General features: G+C 35.8%; 1 protein-coding gene across 1 annotated transcript in view; it reads right to left on the bottom strand.

Moving 5' to 3' along the window:
* LOC110446561 (titin-like) overlaps window positions 1-20,713 on the bottom strand; it is a 210,776-nt gene that overhangs the window by 28,751 nt on the left and 161,312 nt on the right. Inside the window, exons 48-52 of the mRNA XM_021491768.1 lie at window positions 19,723-19,827; window positions 17,577-17,729; window positions 3,969-12,662; window positions 2,485-3,207; window positions 921-1,028 (exon numbers count right to left, since the gene is read on the bottom strand). Of these exons, the coding sequence (XP_021347443.1) occupies window positions 921-1,028; window positions 2,485-3,207; window positions 3,969-12,662; window positions 17,577-17,729; window positions 19,723-19,827 (9,783 nt within the window). The remainder of the gene's footprint in view (window positions 1-920; window positions 1,029-2,484; window positions 3,208-3,968; window positions 12,663-17,576; window positions 17,730-19,722; window positions 19,828-20,713) is intronic.

The raw sequence follows: 20,713 nt of genomic DNA, 5'->3' as shown, positions 1-20,713 counted from the left end.
ATCTGAGTTGCATAACATAATCCATGCCTTATATAAGTTTTCACCATAGTACAAAATTAGATATATCTCTTTCACCGTCATAAACTTAAAATATACAAATTTTCACTGTGGACAGATTTGGCAAAGTTAATATTCAAATGTTTGGGATTGGCTTAATACAGATACATTCTAATAGAATATCTTTATAATAATTACTTGAATTTTATCAGTCAGACACTGGTAATTCCCAACCCCTTCTCCATTAAATTGCTTTACAGAATCTTTGTAAGAAATGTAGAGAATGAACCAAACATTTATCTTATTTCTATGATTGCAACATAAATCAGAATTATGAAATTTGCTGTCACAAAAATAGCTGTTAACAGAGATTAGAAAATCGAGATTGATAGAGTAATAGGTATCAGAATGATTATTTACCTATAAATGTTCATGTTGTGAAAATATGCATATCAGAAGTGTCATTTTATTTTTATTTCCATGCCAAAAAAAATAAAGGTGAATTGAAATAACTGTCACACAAGGAAAACAAATTTTAAGAAAGTAACTGAATTCAGTTTGGACTTTTAATTTGTTATAAGAGCTAAGAACTAATAATATCAAAATAAATTACCTGGTTTTTCTTATGAATATTCACAATTTGTTTTAATAAGTAATCGCATGATGTTTTATCCTGATGAAAATTCATTGATACTTGTTAATGAATAATTTAAAACTGAGTTTCATTTTTGTTTTGTCCAAAATAGAAACTATTTTTTTTTGCAAACAACTATGGTTGAATTTAGCTTGTGTGACAGCGAGACATAGATGTGGAAAGATCCGGAAATTAAATTCAGCATAAAACTGAAAAAAATATATGAAACCAATTTAGCATCAATAGTTTGACCACAATGCTATGAATGACAAAATGTGGAGTTAAATACCTTCTTCATTTTCATCAAAGTCATCCAGCTGAGCGTCCTCGGAACTCGAAGAGCTTTCGTCTAAATTATCGTCAACCTTATCAACCCTCTCCTGCTCCTTAGTATCGACTTAGCATTAATTTAGAGATAAACTTGTGGTCACTAGTATGTAAATATCAAACAAGAAATCTTCGTAAATAACATGCCAGGATAGTGATCAACATGCAGTCAATTTTTTTAACCCTTTCACCACTGTAGACCATAATGGACTCATCCATATCAATGCATGGAAGAGTCTACTTAAGTTGCATAGTTGTGACAGGGTTACGATTAATACAGATTCCTTAGGCCCTATTCTGCCTAAGATAGACAGAAAAAAAGTAAAATATCACTGAATTAATACAAGACTTTCTAGAGATTAAAACTAGAAATATCACTTAATCGATTGTCTTTATTATCAAATCTGAAATAAGACTAGAAATACAAATATATGATATGCTATGTAAAATATAAATTGATAATTATATTACATGGACCTTGACCTGGATTCTAACCAAACATTTGAAATATGTTTAATTTTCACTTCGAAATTTGAAGCAACTAGACAACATAACACTGGAAATGCAAAATTATATCAATATCATTTTGACCATAACCTTTGACCTCCTGATATGAAAAGTATACACATTTTAAACAGATTTGTAAGGCAATTTCAGACATAAATCTTAATTGTTCTATTGTTCGATGAAAAGACAGAAATATAAATATTTCACATGCAAAAAAGTACTTCTTAAGTTACAGTGAAAAATATTTTATGATAACAAAATTGAAAAATACATTGACCTCTATGCAACAAAAAATCTTCTTACCCCGTTCCACAAAACGTTCAGAGTTAAAGTGCTTTGACAGTCAAGTTGATTAAATATCTTGGTATCAATTTATTTTTTTGTATAGGGGAAAGTACTTTAACGTAATAGAGTTTTATGAATTTTGTTCTTTCTAATAGTTTACAATAGGGTTACATAAACAACTCAGGGAAATTGAATATCCTTCTGAATAACAGTTATAAAAGGCTTTGAGCAGAGAGGTCATTTTAGGAAGGGGAATCAAATATTTAAAATATAATACGGGTATTAATATTTTCACATTGTATCCGATTACAACAATTATATATATTCTACAATAGTGGAAGTTATTTGCATGCAATGATCATCGAAATGAATTATCAGAAATCATTTCTATAATGAGTAATCTCATTTGATACAATTCTCTAAATGAAAACGAGATAGAAAAAAATAATGAAATTTCTTCAAAAGTAATATACATCCATATTCCTGCAACAGAATAAAATTCATTAAAACAATTAACTAAAACAAAATAATGTTTAAACATGCAAACATATCATTCACAAGAAAAAGCCATGAAAAAAGCATGTGAAATGCAACAAAATCTGAAAATGGAAAAATATGTGAAGAAATTTCGAGAAAAGAGTGCCTAATCGGTGATTTAAACAATGGAAGCTGATGACGAGACAGATGGAAAAAAGGAGAAACAGTAAAAAAAAAAATTGTCGGCATCCTAGTACCTCTGTTGGTAGTGGTACCACAGACGTTTTGGAAGGCAGTCATATCCGGGGAGGAATTATGTCTCATCCGCCCATCAAGGGGGTTTGGCTCCAACGACAGCTCATAAGATAGGGAGCGCTCTTTGAAGTCCTTAGGACGCAGAAGAGGTGATGACGGGGAGTCTGTGTCAGAGACAAGCTTGTCGAGACCCTCCTCGACAGTGATATATATGGGGCAAGTATGAGTTTTAAATGAAGGCATACTGCCACTAACAAAACTAGACGCCTTGCTCGGAACTTTACTTTCTACGCGTTCTACAAAAGCCGACGAATCTACATCTGGGTTGGGGGGAGGTAACTCACCTATATCATCCTGTGTTTTTCCTCCATCTTTAGCATAAAGCTGTTCATAACTAGAGGTTAGTTCACATGACTGTAAATGGGACTGTGATTGTTTCGTGTCGAAACGATCGCCTATTTCTAACTCGCTTGCATCCATTGAAAGTCGATTTTTCTCCGGGTCCAGAGGTACAGCGTCATAAACATTTTCGTAGCTTGATGATATGTAGCGGTTTGGAGACGAAGCTAGATTCTGGACTTGCATTGGCATGGGAGCCATCTCGGATGTGGCTTTAGGATCAGAGGTTAGTTCTAAATCTCTCCTATCGCTAGATCCAGTGTCATCCGGCAAGTCTTCTGTAATCCTTAGTTCGTTTTCATCAATTTCCTCATCCTCGGCCATACCTATACAGATTACCAAGGGAGTAGTCTAAGTGAGCCTCAATTTACAACACTGTTTATTTTTATCTATTTCAGATTTTTTTGTAATAAAATTATCAAGTGAATATATGATGAATATCATTGCAATTTTTAACTTAAGTGTTTTAGGGATTTCTTAAATAGAGTTTTATAATTTGAAATGAAAAACACCCTAAAATTAATACTGGAATTTTAAATTTATAATTTCATATATATATGTATAGATTTAAACTAATACGGATGATGTCGCAGAAAGTTAATAAATGAATGCAAAAGTTTAATATTGGTTTAAACCGATTTTTAAAGCTTTTAAATTCATTCAATTTAATATTTAGATTTTTCATAATTGAAACAAAATTGGTAAATATTGTAGTTGTATATCAATTACATTAAACTTTTCTCGTAATGTTTTTAATTTTCTTCAGATATATGGGACATCGTATTAGGTACTACTGCAACTGACATTCCCTATGTAAACAGCACTCGACTAACATTGATCACAGAAGTGCATTGACGCCATGCAATATTTGTAGATTCCACGGTTAGATCTAGCTACCAATACTCATTGAGTTCAATTTTGAATCTTAAATCACTCCATTCCTTTTTTGGTGTTAAACGATATGTTTCTTTCTTTCAGAAACTAAATATGCAAAAAGAGTGATGAATGAAAAAAAAAATGATACAATGCAAAATAAAAAAAAATTGAACTTAAAAACAGATTTACATGTACATTGTGAGTTATCTACCTTGGTCATGCAGTTGATCCACATGCTTAGGTGCCACTTGAAGGTCATCCTGGTTATCCATCTCTACCATAAGAATCTCGTCCTGATCTGCCAGACCGAGAACTCTATTGAGCGTATCCTGATCCTGGGAAGTGATGAGCGTGAATTCTGAAGGAGATGGTGGACAGTCCAAGGGTTTGGATTCTAATGAATTCAAATCATCCATCTCTTCATCATCATATTCTCCCTCGCTGTGTGTGTCTATGTTGTCTTCCCGGTCGTTGATGGCCTCTGTCATTCCTTTTTCATCCGAGAAGAATTGCTGAGTGTCCACCTTTGCTTCATCCTGTTTAGCGACATATTCATTGACATTCTGTCCCTCCTGAAATGTTTCTTCGCGGCTATGTGACATTATTGTCTGCTCAATGAAGATCTGTTGAGAAATATCTGTAGACATTCGGCCCTCGGGCTCCTCCCGTTCCTCCATGTCCATATTGATTTCCTCAACGTGTGTATTGTCATCAACATCAGTGTCAGTTTCAAGGGTGTAAGAGCTAGGTGAAAGTGGGCGTTCGTCCGTACTCTGTGGTGTGTCGGTTCCATGCTCACTAGGAGTAAATGTTGATGCCATTACTTTTGATTCCATAAGGAATGACGAAGATTTCAAAGAAGACTCCTCCGTACGTTTTTCATACGTGGATTCTGATTGGACAACTTTCTCTGTGGAGTAAGCGGATTGAGTCACCTGTTCTACGGAGGATTCTGACCGAATGATTTCATCCAATTCCTCCTGTTCGCGTCTAATTTCGTGTTCAAATTCATCAACTTGTGCTGCGGAAAATTTGCGGGAGATCACAGGATCATCAGTGCTTTCTGATGATTCCTGTGTATGGTCGTCTGTATCATCCTCAGTCTGCCCAATCCCTGTTTCCTTCATGTCATCTTGCCCCACCCCCTCTCCACGTGGACCTTCGAGAAGGTCATCCTGTTGAGAAGATGGCTGTGTGTAACCTCCAGGCACATCAAAAATCTGATCTGGGAATTGAGTTTCATTTTGAAGAGAACGGTCTCCTGTTTTGTGTTCTTTCTCGAACAAATCTCCAGTACGGTCGATACAGATGAACTCCTCAGTCCTGTCAATGAATCCCTCCTCAATGCCAAGTCCAGGATCAGAATCAGATTCTGATGAAAACCTGTCCCTTTGAGAGGGTTTTTCTACCTCTATGTCCTGTTCTTTGTCTATATCTGCTGGTTCTGGCAAGTCATGATCAGTGAAAGGGACAGCCATGCTTCTATCACTTTCTATTGGCTGTATATACTCAATGGAGTCTGTCATTGTCTCTACTTTAGATTCTGATCTGTCAATTTCATGTTCTTCATATTGTAATAGGTCAATTTCCTGCTCCTTTTGAGTAACCTCCCTTGTTTCCTCCTGCTGTATTGTCTCCCTTGATTCCTCCTTCTGTTGGAATATTTCCTTTGTTTCCTCCTTCTGTTGGAATATTTCCTTGGTTTCCTCCTTCTGTTTGATTGTCTCCCTTATTTCCTCCTCGTGGAATTCCTTCCTATCTACCTCCATTTCCTCAATATCCTCATGGTTATCACATAAAACATCCTCATCCTTATCTTTCCTATCTACATCCTCTAAATCCTGGCTGTCTTTTGTAACCCTAACAAAGTCCTCAACAACCTGCAAGTCTGCTACAGGCTGGCCATCCTTGTCTATGATTTCTGTAACAGTGTATGTACGTTCTGTTCTTGTGTGTTCACGAATAATCTCAGTGTGTAGGTCTCCTTCCTGTTTTTCCTCAGTGTAAACAGTGGTCGTCGTGGTTTCCAGGATGCCATCATCCACCTCGTCGTCCTCTCCCTCAATGACCTCAATAACCTCAGCAGTGACCTCTGTGTACTGAGGTTCATCTGCCGGACCCTCGACCTCATCAACCTCAGGGTATTCCTCATCCGATGGAGGCTGTTGTCTGATCTCCACTCTTTGATGGACGAATGGCTTTTCCTCATGCTTTTCCTCTATTTCTTTATAAACATGTGTGTCCTCATCATCCTCCATATAAGGATGTTGCTCACAAGGCCGGTCTTCATGGTAGAGGTGCTGATCGTGCTGATCACCCTCAGAACTATATTCTTTGTCGATTAGTAGTTTCTTGTGGATGTACGATTCTTGCTGCTCATATTCCTGGTAAACAGGTGGATAATCTTGTTCCTGTTCTTTCAAAACTTGTTGTTCTTCCTGTTCATGAGGGAGTTCATGTTCGTCGTGTTCAGAAGAAATGTGTCCATCATAGGGGAGGAAAGTTTGTCTTTCCTGCTCAGGCAACTGTTCACTTTCTTTGAAAACATCTGCATCATTGTCATAACTCTCACGCCGATCTTTATCAAAAGAGTCTTGCGACACCGACATCCTAACAGGTTTTTCTACCAAGTCTTCGTCAGACAGAAAAGAGCAAAAATCAGGCATCACCTGGTGTATAGGTTTGTCTGACTGTTCCTCTTCTTGCTCTTGCTGTTGTTCTGTCTGTGGCGAAGCCCGGTCTGTAGCATAGGGTTCTTCTGAAGTGCACTCTTCTTCTTGATCAGGGATATCCTCATCAGACACAAACTCCTCTTCGGAGTCCATATCATCCTTAAGTTCCTCTCCCTCATCGTCCGAGTCCATGATGTCATCCTTGATCTCCTCCAAGGATTCAATAAGAGCAGCACTTTCCTCCTTGAGGACTTTTTCCTCCTTAGCGATTTCTATTTCAAGGCTTTCAAATTCCTTCTGTTCATTGTCGGATAAATCCAAGTCATCCTCATCCTGCTTTGTCTCTGCAATAAATTCATCTAAATCATCCTTTTCATCATCATGGACCATATCCCCGTCAATTTTTTCTGGTATATGCTCGTCTAAATCTTGAACTCCTGACTCCTGTAGCACATTTTTCTCTTGTGCCTCAGGCTTAAGATGAGAGGCAACTTCCCTGTCTTCTTCATCATCTGCTTCCTCAGCTTTGATAGTGTATGCACTGAAAACCTGTTCATCTCTACTCTCATCAACAAGTTTGAAACTGTCATGAACAAATTCCTCGTGTTGATCTTGTTTTATTTCTTCTTGCATCTCCATGGTGCGATGTTCATAACTTTCCTCATGTTGTTCATATTTGTCGTTGAGAACTTGTTCTGGTTGTTCATATTTGTCCTCATGAGTTTGTTCTGGTTGTTCAAATTTGTCCTCAAAATATTGTTCAGGTTGTTCATATTTGTCCTCCTGAACTTGTTCTGGTTGTTCATATTTGCCCTCATTAGTTTGTTCTGGTTGTTCATATTTGTCCTCATGAACTTGTTCTGGTTGTTCAAATTTGTCCTCCTGAACTTGTTCTGGTTGTTCATATTTGTCCTCATGAACTTGTTCTGGTTGTTCAAATTTGTCCTCAAAATATTGTTCAGGTTGTTCATATTTGTCCTCCTGAACTTGTTCTGGTTGTTCATATTTGCCCTCATTAGTTTGTTCTGGTTGTTCATATTTGTCCTCATGAACTTGTTCTGGTTGTTCAAATTTGTCCTCCTGAACTTGTTCTGGTTGTTCATATTTGTCCTCATGAACTTGTTCTGGTTGTTCAAATTTGTCCTCAAAATATTGTTCAGGTTGTTCATATTTGTCCTCCTGAACTTGTTCTGGTTGTTCATATTTGTCCTCATGAGTTTGTTCTGGTTGTTCATATTTGTCCTCATGAACTTGTTCTGGTTGTTCAAATTTGTCCTCCTGAACTTGTTCTGGTTGTTCATATTTGTCCTCATGAACTTGTTCTGGTTGTTCAAATTTGTCCTCAAAATATTGTTCAGGTTGTTCATATTTGTTCTCCTGAACTTGTTCTGGTTGTTCATATTTGTCCTCCTGAACTTGTTCTGGTTGTTCAAATCCATACTCCTGAACTTGTTCTGGTTTTTCAAATTTGTCCTCCTGAACTTGTTCTGGTTGTTCATATTTGTCCTCCTGAACTTGTTCTGGTTGTTCATATTTGTCCTCGTGAGTTTGTTCTGGTTGTTCATATTTGTCCTCATGAACTTGTTCTGGTTGTTCAAATTTGTCCTCCTGAACTTGTTCTGGTTGTTCATATTTGTCCTCATGAACTTGTTCTGGTTGTTCAAATTTGTCCTCCTGAACTTGTTCTGGTTGTTCAAATTTGTCCTCATGAACTTGTTCTGGTTGTTCAAATTTGTCCTCATGAACTTGTTCTGGTTGTTCAAATTTGTCCTCATGAACTTGTTCTGGTTGTTCAAATTTGTCCTCATGAACTTGTTCTGGTTGTTCAAATTTGTCCTCATGAACTTGTTCTGGTTGTTCAAATTTGTCCTCAAGAACTTGCTCTGGTTGTTCTAATTTGTCCTCATGAGTTTGTTCAGGTTGTTCATATTTGTCCTCAAAAAATTGTTCTGGTTGTTCAAATTTGTCCTTCTGAACTTGTTCTGGATGTGCATATTTGTCCTCAAAATCTTGTTCTGGTTGTTCATATTTGTCCTCCTGAACTTGTTCAAACTTGTCCTCCTGAACTTGTTCTGGTTTTTCAAATTTGTCCTCATGAGTTTGTACTGGTTGTTCAAATTTGTCCTCATGAGCTTGTTCTAGTTGTTCATATTTGTCCTCATGAACTTGTTCTGGTTGTTCATATTTGTCCTCATAAACCTGTTCTGGTTGTTCATATTTGTCCTCATGAGTTTGTTCTGGATGTTCATATTTGTCCTCATGAGTTTGTTCTTGTTGTTCATATTTGTCCTCATGAGTTTGTTCTGGTTGTTCATATTTGTCCTCATGAACTTGTTCTGGTTGTTCATATTTGTCCTCATGAACTTGTTCTGGTTGCTCAAATTTGTCCTCATGAGTTTGTTCAGGTTGTTCATATTTGTCCTCAAAAAATTGTTCTGGTTGTTCAAATTTGTCCTTCTGAACTTGTTCTGGATGTGCATATTTGTCCTCAAAATCTTGTTCTGGTTGTTCATATTTGTCCTCCTGAACTTGTTCTAGTTTTTCAAATTTGTCCTCATGAGTTTGTACTGGTTGTTCAAATTTGTCCTCATGAGCTTGTTCTAGTTGTTCATATTTGTCCTCATGAACTTGTTCTGGTTGTTCATATTTGTCCTCATAAACCTGTTCTGGTTGTTCATATTTGTCCTCATGAGTTTGTTCTGGATGTTCATATTTGTCCTCATGAGTTTGTTCTTGTTGTTCATATTTGTCCTCATGAGTTTGTTCTGGTTGTTCATATTTGTCCTCATGAACTTGTTCTGGTTGTTCATATTTGTCCTCATGAGTTTGTTCTGGTTGTTCATATTTGTCCTCATAAACTTGCTCTGGTTGTTCATATTTGTCTTCATGTGTTTGTTCTGTTTGTTCAAATTTGTCCTCATGAGCTTGTTCTGGTTGTTCATATTTGTCCTCATGAGCTTGTTCTGGTAGTTCATATTTGTCCTCATGAGTTTGTTCTGGTTGCTCAAATTTGTCCTCATGAACTTGTTCTGGTTGTTCAAATTTGTCCTCATAAACTTGTTCTGGTTGTTCAAATTTGTCCTCATGAGTTTGTTCTGGTTGTTCATATTTTTCCTCATAAACTTGTTCTATTTGTTCAAATTTGTCCTCATAAACTTGTTCTGGTTGTTCATATTTGTCTTCATAAACTTGTTCTACTTGTTCAAATTTGTCCTCATGGGCTTGTTCTGGTTGTTCAAATTTGTCTTCATGAGTTTGTTCTGGTTGTTCAAATTTGTCCTCATGAACTTGTTCTGCTTGTTCATATTTGTCCTCATGAACTTGTTCTGGTTGTTCAAATTTGTCCTCATGATCTTGTTCTGGTTGTTCAAATTTGTCCTTGTGAACTTGTTCTGGTTGTTCAAATTTGTCCTCATGAGCTTGTTGTTCTGGCTGCTCATATTGGTCATCTATCAGCTCTGTCTGCCTTGTAGAGACAATGACTTGTATTTCATCCTCGCTTTCCTCCTCCGAGTCTAGGACACCTTCACCCTCGGATTCAGAGGAGAATTCGTGGTCATCGTACAAAGGAGGAGGGGGAGGAGCAGTGAAGATGGTGGCAGGTACTGCCTCGTCATGCTTGATATCGGTGGATACAATCATCTCTTCTACTTCAACTGGCTCCGCCTCCTGTTGTTCACTTTGAAGCTTCTCAGTTTGAATTTGGGGTAAGTCATCAACATTTTCAGAGATATGTTCCAGTTTTGCATCTTGTTCAGCAGGGATGAACTCAGCCTCGTGAACAGTGTCTTTACTCTTTTCCAGAGGAGAGACAGACTCAATTTGATCATAAACAGCGGTTTCCTCTTTCGCTTCTAAAAATAAATGATGATCTGGTTTCTGGTTTTCTTTATCATCATCCTCAAAAGTTTCTTTGGTTTGAAGGCTATGAGCACCGGTCAGGTCCTGGACAGTTTCCAAGGGTTCAATGAAATCAACATTGGTGTATACCGTAGGTTCCTCACTCGTAGCCACGTGTATCTCCTTCACTGGTTCTATATTCTCCTTGTCTTCCAACAAATCCTTTTCCCCTGGAATATCTAGGGAAGCAGATTCCTTGGTTTCCATATGAATCGGTTTGATTTCAGTTGTTTCCTCGACGGAGTAAGCCTCCTGTTTGACTGTAGTAAATAATTCTGTGTGATCTACACTTTCTTGTTTGATTTCAACCTGTTCCTGTTGAATTTCTTTGAAATCTGCTGTTTCGTATTCCTCTTCCTGATCAGATGTTCTGTGATCAAAATTCTGTGACTGATATTCCTCCCAAGACATCACACATTCTGTCTCAATGAAATCTTCTTCTTCTTCATCTTCCTCCTCATCGGTCGCCTCAACCTTTGAAGGTACCTCGTCTATTTTTGGAGCCTCTACAACTATTTCGTGTTCTAGAAATGATGCAATTTCTCTAATACGCTCCTGGCTTTGTTCAGACAAAGATTCCTCTGTCTGTATGACTTCTACCTTTCCCCCTTCCATTTTAGATTCTACATTTTGCTCCGTTGCGAATGACACTTCTTTAGTTGAAGCTTGGACAACTATTTCCTGTTCAAAAAAGGAGGCATATTCCTGTGGAATATCTTGAATTGGTTTGTCCTGTCTTTGATTAAATTCTGTTGTGTCAATTTCCTCAGGTTTTTCATCGGGAATAACAGTAACAGACTCGGATCCTGTCACGAGATCCGACTCCCGCCCGAGAAAGAGATTCTCATCATTTTGTGTAGCACTTTGTTGTTGCTGATCAGACAGATATTCCTCCTCAACACCCGTAGACATTTGAGTGGCCATTTGCAGTGCCTGTTCCCTCTCCTCAGCCTTCAAACTTTGTTCAAGCCTGTCTTGCTTGAACTCAATTGGGCTTTCAATTTCACTACGGTCTGATCCGTTATCAGCAATTTCTATTGTGTCACCAGCAGATGAATGGCTTAGGTCAGAGAGTTCATCCTCCTCTTCCTCCATTCGATTATCAATTCTAATGTCCTCACGAAGAGGGGAAATGTCTCCCATTTCTTGGCTGTCATCTACGTCCATTGGTTTCTCATGTGTCCGATACAGATTATCTTCGTCTTTTATTTCCACATGTGTTATGTGTCTGTTTTGTTCCGTCTTTGAATAAACACTTTCAGCACTTTTTTCCTCCACGTTTTCAAATTTTGTCAATGAAAAGTCTTGATAAGATTTCTGTTCAAATTTGACATTCTTAGATTCAGTAGATTTTTCATGGCTTTCCTCATATTTCAGTTCATCACTTTTTTCTGTATGTGATCTGAAGTCCTCTCTGGTTGTTCTCTCGACGACGCGTTCCTCTGTTTTTGTTATTTTCTGGAAGTGGGGTTCTTCTGAAGTTTCCTCCGTCAAAGACACGTCTTGTTCATGAGGGGATGGAAGACGAAAGGGGACTGCTTCTTCGTCATATTCTTCTTCTATTTCATCTTTGTCAACCACCTCCCAATCATCGTCATCATCTTCCTCCTCCTCACCCTCAGCAGCAGCGGCAACATTTGGACCAGTTTCTTGGTGTGTGAATGATTCACTTACCCATTCTTTTTGTTCGTAAGAAAAATCCTCGTCTGACGGTTTGGTTTCTGTCCCTGAACCATTATCTGACAAACTATCCCTACGAACTTCTTGACGAATTTTCTCAATTTTTGTTTCCATTTTCTGAACTATATTTGCAACAGGTTTAATACTGCGCACAATTGGAGGTGGTACGTCCTCTTCCTCTGAAGAAGACGTCCCATCTGCAATTGGTTGTTTCTTTTCTAAAGCTTCATAAGGTTCGTAAGGTCTATGTAAAATTTCACCACTCTCTTGAACAGTTTTGAATTCTGGTTCCACAACTGTCTCCACGAAAGTTGATGCTGAAGATGTTCTCTCCTTGGAAGATTCAAAAGTCTTTGTCGAAACCCTCTCCTTGGCAACTGTTTCCATAGAAACGACTTCCTCCAAAGATTGTGTCATTACACTTTCCTCTTCAGCATACTTGGTCGAAACCTCCTCTTCAGCATACTTGGTCGAAACCTCCTCTTCAGTGAAAACGGACGAAATTTCCCCCCTGGAAGCCATATCTTCTTCTGTGAACTGTTCACCTTTTGACCCCTGAGAGACAGGTTCAAATTTCTGAATAATTTCGGCCACACTGCGCCGCTTCTCAGTTGACTCGACGTGTACTTCTACATCTACCTCTACACTACGAGCTGTTTAACCATCCACCAAAGTCCCACACAATGCAGCATTAAAAGATAAGGGAGGCAACACATGTTAGTGAATTAGTAAACCTATAAAAGTGACAGTTTACACAGTTATCTCCCCTAGTTGGAGAGAATAAAAAGAGAGTTGTCTTCTCTTTTCCATAAAAGCCAGTTACCTTACAGTTTGATCAGTGCAGGGCTGGCCTTTCCTGTAAGGAGCTTGTGAAAAATATTAGTTGGATTAATATTAATGAACTGAAAATACATTGGGCTAAAATGCAAACTACGTCATGATGGAACTCAATTCCAGGGACACAACTCTAGCTAAAAACAAACGATGTTAATGATTCAGCATAATTCACTCCTTGCAATCTACATAAACTCCTGAAACACAAGACAAGTTTGAAGTACATGCACAGCAATTTGTGAAAGACTGAAAATAATGATTTTATTAAATTGTGTATATATTGGTGTTACACTAAAAGTGCCACACAAACATACACTGTATATGCTGGTGTAACATTTTGTTTACATTGGTATTAAACTGGTGTTACACTAAAACACTGGTATTACACTATGTTACACTAAAGTACACTACATGTGTCACACAAACATAAACTGATATGGTGGCATCACACTTCTCTTAAATAGGAGTGTTACTCTAAAATCAAACATGATATTACGCTGATGTTACTCTAAAACACACTGGAAATATGCTGGCATCACACTGGTGTTACACTGTATACTGCTTCACACTGATTTCATACTGGAAGTATGCTTCGAATGCACTTCCAATATAAAACAACATGAATCAGTTCCTTCATACAAAAAGACACATTTCAAAACAATGTAAGGTTAGAAATAAGTCAAACTCATGAATATTCAAATCAACAGGATGCTTCATTCTTTCCCTTAAAATGCAAAATATATAATTTATATTAATTTTTGTAGTAATAAAACAATAATGCATTCTTATACAAAGTAAGAATGCTGTAAACAAGGTGTCATTTTTAACAGTGAAATCAACCATTTAAAACAATTTTCACATATCCACTTTTACAAAAAATAATTAAATAAGTCAAAATTATTTATGTTTTCTAAATTTCAATATGTATTTTACGTAAATGGACGCTTGATGAAGAGAAGCCCCAACAATCCAGCCATTTTGGTGAATTTCAAACAAAGGTGGTTGGCTTATAATTATAAGATATCAAGATTACTGGGATTGTTTTTTTCTAGGAAATGTCTCCAAAATATATATACATTTAATGTACAAACAGTGACACCTTGTTTCTCATCATCGTAATAAACGTTCATATCAACTTCCTGTCACATGATCGCCACCAACCAATCAGGTCCAATTCTTAATATTTTAAGCAGAATAAAACAATATTTAATTTTATAATATTTTAGATTTTTGTCTGTCAGAAATCTTGTTGTTCATCTCTACAAGTCAATAACTGTAGCATGAACTGATAAAGAATTCAGGTAATTATTTTTTAGTCATAGCTGTATTTGATTTCCAGCATATTTGTCCAAGCTTGTGAATTTCTCTGTGAAAAGCTTTATCTGTATATCATCAAAGAGGCTCAATTGGTGAAATCTAAAGCATTGTGCAGTCTCTCGGGACAATCTTGAGACTTTTTTTTTTTTTTTACAAAATTTTAACAGTCAATGTTTGGACCCAAGTGATCAGGCAATTAATACGGCAGTGTTGAGCGTGTACGTAGATTTACGTTACATGCCGGGAAACGTAAATACTGACTGGGGGCAAACACTACAACAGGCACTGAAACAGAGTGAGACGCTACAGGAACATTAACGTGTTTTGGCTATAGTGTTGAACCAGTGTTGCTGCTGCAGGCTTAGTAAACAAGATGGCTACCTGTGTCTTCGACTGGAAAGGCACTGTCTCGGTATTCGGAATCTTCTTCTATACGGAAAAAAATTGGGATGAATGTCATATGATGCAATGAGAAATATAGAAACATGAAATGAAATGTATTATATATGAAATCTGAAAATGCAAAAACAGTAAAATCATTTTAGTCTGGACGGCTGTGGATTTTCGGAAGAACACATTTTGAACAAAATATCATTGACCTGATTCAAAGGTTTGAATTGTGAAATTACAGAGGCCAGACTAATAAGATTTGCAGTGTATACACAAAATTTGAATTCATCACAATAAAAGTTAGACTATATGTAGACTTTCAAGATATACTTAATTTCTTGTTAAAGAAACATGTTTTTCTACTAAATTCCAATCCTAAATGAACAGATACAGGGTCAATAATGCCAATACCTCTAACAGAAAGTTTACAAGTTAACTAATACATGTACCGACATGCTGTGCAAACAAATTTGAAAGAAACTGAACTTACAAAATTGAAACATGCTGGCTAAGTACATTAAGATCCTAACACCTTATTTTAATATTAATTTCATGCATTAACTTGATTTCATCATCGATGTCATGCTCATGGCTATATGCTGCAAGTTTTCAACATTTGTTAACTTTTCAAAATTTTTATTCAACAGCTTACATATTTTTATAAGTATTTATATCATGCAATATAATTTAAATCCATATATCACTTCCTGTGCATGATTGCTAAATAATTGCCAACATAATGGCTATTTGGCCATAACTTATTCATAATGAAGAATGATCACGTTGAATTAACTTTGAGATTGCTAAATTCATTCCTCATTTCTGCGTTTAATTATTAATCAATTGTTATTGATTAATGAAAATACTTGAAATCAAATAAGTATAACATTTTTCTTTTCCTTTTTTTATCTTAGGATGTATGTTACCTTGGGCATTTATACCCGAGTTTGAGTTATCTTCCTTCAATAACTTTTATATAGAATTCAGAATAATGGTATGCCATTTGTAAAAGAAACCTGGCAATTTCTTGAGGAACTCTTATGTAATGAAGATACAATGAAAGCTAGCTTGTATCCTTAACATATAACTTATTCCTTCTTTCCGGTTGCTGATAAGGTTTTTTCACACAAGAAAAAAACCAGAATTCCATTTGCATAGCAACTACGAATGAAAGTGCTTCTGAGGTGTGTTACACCTAAAACACGAAACGATGATATTTTTGACGAATTGCCAAGGATTCTGACGATATTTGACAAATTGCCAAGTCTAGTAATCCTAAGGTCAGCACTCTACTTAGATAGTGGATAATGATGTCACTTCTTATATTTTGGAATTTCTCAGCAGAAACTGAACAAATATTACAAAAAAAATATTGCAATAAATAAATAAAATCTTCATAACTTTTTGTTCGCAAATACTACTTACAAAAGTAAAGAAACTCTATCATCTAGGATTTTTGAGATAAAGTATATCTGTTTTACTTAAATATCACAGCGGAAAGAACTATAACATGTATATAATTTCTTTTCTTTTCTGGATTTACCTGCCACTTACAATACAATGTTTAAACACTTTCAATACATGTTCACTAGTGTGAAGTGTATACCAGACTTTATATGAATTCATTACAAGGTCCAGCAATACAATATCACAGGGTGTAAATACAAACATACGGTGGAGTAGAATATAGAAGTTAATCTTGGGAATGAAGAGGTTTCCGTGGACAGGAGTGGAAACAGAAAAGTCAACCACAGACAATATCTAATATCTAGGACCGCTCTGGAAATCGTATCATCCTCGTACGAAAACAAGGCATCTTGGGAATGGAACAGAAAATGTTACCCTGCACCAAACAATATACAGGTACTGTTATCCTGTATCAAATTCCTACACAGAACCAAAAATAAACCAAAAACTGAATAATTTGTAATGATTGGAAAAGAAATAATTCTGATACAAGATGCACTTATATTAGCTTCGTGTTGTTTCATTGATAGATGATGAGATTGTATCTAAAAAAAAATGGACTCGCGAGACAGCAGCAAAATGTTATTCAATATTCTGTATCATTTGGATTATAGACAATAAAACAATATCCTGTCATGTTTAGACCATAGACAATAAATAACAGTCCTTAAGGATAGGAACATCGACAGAAACGCAATAGTCTATAATATACATGTATAAACCATAGGCAGATAGACAATATCCTGGATGGGACAATATATGTTGTAATGTTTAAACCATAGACAATGAACCTATACCAATACCCTGTAAGGATGGGACAATAAAATGTTTAGACTATTGACAATGAAACAATACCCCATAAGGACGGGACAATATACTGTTATGTTTAGGCCATTGACATTAAAACAATAACCCATAAGGTCGGGTCAATATACTGTAATGATTAGACCGTTGACAATAAAACAATACCCCATAAGAACGGGACAATATACTGAAATTTTTAGACCACTGACAATAAAACAATGCCCCATAAGGATGGGACAATAAAATGTTTAGACTATTGGCAATGAAACAATACCCCATAAGGACGGGACAATATACTGTAATGTTTAGACCACTGACATTAAAACAATAACCCATAAGGTCGGGACAATATACTGTAATGTTTAGACCAATGACAATAAAACAATAACCCATAAGGACGGGACAATATACTGTAATGTTTAGACCATTGACAATGAAACAATACCCTGTAAGGATGGGACAATATACTGCAATGTTTAGACCACTGACAATGAAACAATACCCCATAAGGACGGGACAATATACTGTAATGTTTAGACTGTGGGCAGAAGCACATTATTTTGTAAGGATGGGACTATAGACAACAGCACAACAGTCTGTACAATTTGGACTATAAATAATAAAACAACACCTTGTGCACTTCTGAACAGAAAATCTAGGACAGACAATATCAATAAATATTCACATCAGCACAACAAACCAGGGACACTGTGCTAAGAGAGAGGAACTACAGATGGTGCTGAGAGTTATCTAACCTGTTTTTATCCCAAAATAGGAAACATAATCGTCATCATCTGGGGGAACACTGTGATCCTCTGTGATAGTAATAGTTGGTGTATCAGAGGAGTTCTGCGCTGGGGTTACTGAAATATTCAAAATGGCAGACCCGTTGCATTTTGGGAGGATGTCTCAAAATAATTTCTACTTGTTTACTATCTTGCACTTGGAAATGCTAAGAAAACTGTAATATGGGTGACTAATGTAGTTCTAAATTAAACATAATTTCCAAGGTTTCCTGAAATGAAATTTATGGACAATTTTGTAGAATGTGTCAACATTTTTCCACTTAATTATTAGCACCTGACAATGTTCAAAAGGTGCAAGGTGGGTATTTTAAAGAGTTATTAGTCAAATATGACTTTTTCTGCTGTTTTCTATTAAGGCAGCCTACAGTACTTAAACACTAAACTTTTTTTCATTTTAAAGGTATTAAAAGGCACAAATAATCAAAATAAATGAAAAGAAAATAAAAGATTATTTTTCAAACAATCCATGTTAAATTATGCAAATAAAACATAACAAGCTAGCAATGATCTACATTGTTTATCAAAACAGTAGCATGCATATCGTGTCGTAACTAAGGGACATAACTCCTGGTGAATCTCCATCGTCACTGTGTCTCATTCCATCATATAATGTGAACATGCATTTTGCTTAAATTTTGTATGCAGTAAATCGGTATAAATGGTGGATTTTTCCTCGATTTATTCATTTGTAATAATTCACTGACATGTTATATACCATCTAAGAAACAGAACAGCTAGCTTTTACTGATTTTGACATTTATGATTTTTATGTCATCTGATGCTTATTTCTATTGAAGTTTTGTGGTGTCTTGTCTAAAGCTGATATGATTTATTTTCTTAGCTGACACTAACATTTTCTGTCTTCATTTGACAATAACTTATATTAATAGTCACTTTTCCAGTCTCTATTTGATAATCACTTGTATTTGACATTAACTAATATTTGACAGTAATTTTTCATGTCTCTATTTGACAGTAACTTATATTTGACAGTCACTTTTCTTGTCTCTATTTGACAGTAAATTTTCCTGCCTCTTTTCCAGTCTGTATTTGATAGTCACTTGTATTTGACAGTAATTTGTATTTGACAGTAATTTTTCATGTCTCTATTTGACAGTCACTTTTCTTGTCTCTAGTTGACAGTAACTTTTCCAGTCTCTATTTGACAGTAACTTTTCCAGTCTCTATTTGGTAATCACTTATATTTGACAGTAACTTATGTTTGACAGTAACTTTTCCTGTCTCTATTTGACATTTACTTATATTTGACAGTAATTTTTCCTGTCTATATTTGACAGTTACTTATATTTGACAGTAATTTTTCCTGTCAATAATTTACTCTCTATATCTGTTGCAATAAGATTCCTTTTTGTATAAATTAAGCAAGCATAAATAACCAGTCTGTGTAAGATAAATTCCTATAATGCAAGATTCTTTCTGAGATAAATGTATCATTACGCCAGGGAAAACAAGCATTTCCTGTTTATATTGTGTAGTATGCATGTTACATACATTCCTTTTGTGTGGTATGTATATTTTACCAAGCGTAAAGTGTGGGCGATCCGTTTCAGCCCCAGTATTCCAGATATATTCCAAAATGCATACGTTGTCAGAAAAGTTTTGTGTTTTTTTTAATTGATGATTAAGTTTACACAAATTATCAATTTCAGAAACGAATTATCCTCCTAGTTACCTTATCCTGACCAAAATAAAGTGTTAATTGATTATTTTACCATTATATTTATCTTATATCCACATCAAGTAATGTAGGCATGATACAGTCAAATCACTTCCATCAAGAGACCACTTAAATCTGATAAATATTTGTAAACTTGGTGAACATCACCTACTGTTAATTAATCAACATGCTTGTATGCATTTCCAACATTCTCTCAATTACGAGTTAAATATTACTGTGGACATTCGACTACATGCGCATTAGCCTCCGTACGATACATCCACGGCAGGCTCGTCACGATTCTACTCTCTATAGTTAATAGCAGTCAGTTAATGGGGGGAATCATCAAGGACTGATACGTTCACAAACGCCACTCCAGACTATTATGAGCTAGAGGCAATACAGAAATATTACTACCTCTGTAGCATTCAGATTCACCAATCACAGTTGGCTGATGAGGGTCGTAGGTGACCTTTTTGACCTTCCGTTTGGTAAATCCACTTTCTTCCAGCTCCTTCCATTCTGTTGTATACATATCAGACATTTCTTAAATGTTTCACTCCCAAAAAGTATTAAACCGACTGAGGCAAGTTTCACACATTAAGGCAATACTTGACAGTTGTCTTTTAGACAGTATACTTGATGTTTACTTTCACAAACAATCATGAATACCAGCGATTGATCAATCAAACTTCAGATGCATGGACAATATATTTAGAAAAATTACTCCATCAAGTAATCTGTATTTTTGTATTATATCTTTATCAGATATTTAGTTTTACATTTTTCCACTTCCCTGTTCCATTTTTTAACATTTTTTCTTTATATACCATATCAGATATTTAGTTTTACATTTTTCCACTTCCCTGTTCCATTTCTTAACATTTTTTCTTTATATACCATTTTTGCACATATTTATATTACATATTTTGATACATCAACATATTTTTTTCGAACAAAATGATATTATCGTAGTAGCATAAATTTGAACCAGAAATGACAACTGTTCTAGCAAATTAACATTTTATCCATTAACTACCAAACATCTGTGTGTGTAGGAGTTTAACCTCATGCTAATTCCATTGGTATATACCAAAAGTTGCCACTAAATGGAAGCAGACATTCCACATTAGTTTTTCTTTGTCAGTCATTTTGACATATATGTTGACAAGACTAGGGCAAATATACAGATGGACAGACTGATAAAAAGATAAAAGAGGACGAAAAGACAGATCGGGGATTATAAGCATGGGTCATGATCATTAGCTTATAACATGTCAAACTGAAAGGGTCTTGTACCCCATATTCAGATGTTTTTAGGCAGGGAATACACTTGTAAGTACTGTATTTAATAGTAAAGATTTGTGTTGTTGAATAAAACCTAACTGAATATTACTATGGTTACAGT

This window comes from Mizuhopecten yessoensis, unplaced genomic scaffold, assembly GCF_002113885.1.
Source record: "Mizuhopecten yessoensis strain PY_sf001 unplaced genomic scaffold, ASM211388v2 scaffold357, whole genome shotgun sequence".
Taxonomy (NCBI): Eukaryota; Metazoa; Mollusca; class Bivalvia; order Pectinida; family Pectinidae; genus Mizuhopecten; species Mizuhopecten yessoensis.
This window is presented reverse-complemented; position numbering and strand designations above follow the sequence as displayed.